This window comes from Arachis ipaensis, chromosome B06 (assembly GCF_000816755.2).
Source record: "Arachis ipaensis cultivar K30076 chromosome B06, Araip1.1, whole genome shotgun sequence".
Classification (NCBI taxonomy): domain Eukaryota; kingdom Viridiplantae; phylum Streptophyta; class Magnoliopsida; order Fabales; family Fabaceae; genus Arachis; species Arachis ipaensis.
This window is the reverse complement of record NC_029790.2, coordinates 9,952,592-9,953,912: the sequence shown is the minus strand read 5'-3', so window position 1 is coordinate 9,953,912 and position 1,321 is coordinate 9,952,592. Positions and strand designations below refer to the sequence as shown.

At 36.5% G+C, this 1,321-nt stretch overlaps 1 protein-coding gene across 1 annotated transcript in view; it reads right to left on the bottom strand.

The window, feature by feature from the left end:
• Positions 1-768, bottom strand: part of LOC107646034 (short-chain dehydrogenase reductase 3b) — a gene marked incomplete in the record, with an annotated part of 1,293 nt that extends 525 nt beyond the window's left edge. Inside the window, 2 exon segments of the mRNA XM_016350219.2 lie at positions 1-433; positions 512-768. Of these exon segments, the coding sequence (XP_016205705.1) occupies positions 1-433; positions 512-525 (447 nt within the window).

Genomic DNA, 1,321 nt, shown 5'->3' with positions numbered 1-1,321 from the left:
CAACGTGGCCGCCACGCTCGTCGTGCATATGATGGAGCCGCGGGTTTTCTTAGCAACCATGGCGCGTGCCGCGTGCTTTATCGTTGCCGCCACTCCGCGAACGTTGATGGCAATGGTGTTATCGAAATCTTTGAGATCAAGGTCGAGGATACCGGAAAGGGACCCAAGTATGCCGGCGTTGCTGAAGAGGATATCGATGCGGCCGTGCTTTTCCAACGTGAAATTGACGGTCTCTTCAACCTGATTCTCGTCTCTGACGTCACAGTGACGGTAGGTGATTCTATCTGAGCCTATTGAAGCTATGACTTGATGACCGAGATCGTCTTGAACATCGGCGGCGACGACATAGGCTCCGTTTTCGGCGAAGAGTCTCACCGTTTCTTCTCCGATTCCACTGGCTGCTCCAGTGATTATAGCCACCTTACCCTCCAACCTATTGCAAGGTCAAAAAGTCAACGAAACAGAGATAGAACAGAACTAAGAAAGATTTGGGGGGGTTATTATTAATTACCTTTGCTTCTGCATTTGGACTGTGAGTTTCCTGGTTTGATGGAAGAGCTTTTCGTTTCCCAAAACCTGGAAACAAAGCTATTAGCTCCTGTGATATATGTTAAATATCTTTTTTATGTTTTTTATTAGGGTCTCTAATGCTACGTAGCCTTTATTTATAAGAATAGAAGAGCGCAAAGCTCTAGAAAAATGATGCCCCGCTACTCCTATGTGCTCCATTGTTCATTTAGAATCATCATTAAGTACAGCAATTTGTTTTAATCTTAGTAATCAATATCAATATTGTACTATTAATATTTTGTATGCATCTCTTTTTACACTTTTTGTACTTTTAATATTAAACGTAAGGGTTAATGTTAGGGAGATAAAAGAACGGTTAGAACTTGTCTTATTAAACATTCATTAATTATCGCAATTATTAATGAATGTTAAATAAGAAAATCAGCTAAACACAATCATAACTTATCTTATTTAGTATTCATTAATGATTGCAATAATTAATGAATGTTAAATAAGACAAGTTTTAACTGTTTTTTTTGTTTTCCTAACATTACCGAAATAAAATTATATGAAGTGATGAGAGAAAATTTAAAAAATTATACAATAAAATATATAAAAAAGTCTGTGTCAAAAATAGTACAAATAATATTTTAAAAAAAAATTATATCAATTTTATTTAAGGCTGGAAGTGAGTCAAGTCAGCTCATGAGTCAATTCGAGTTCGACTCGTTAATAGTTCGATAAGCTAAACTTGTGAGTTAGTGAGTCGAACTTGAACCTGAAATTAAGTTCATAAATTAAATTAGTTGAG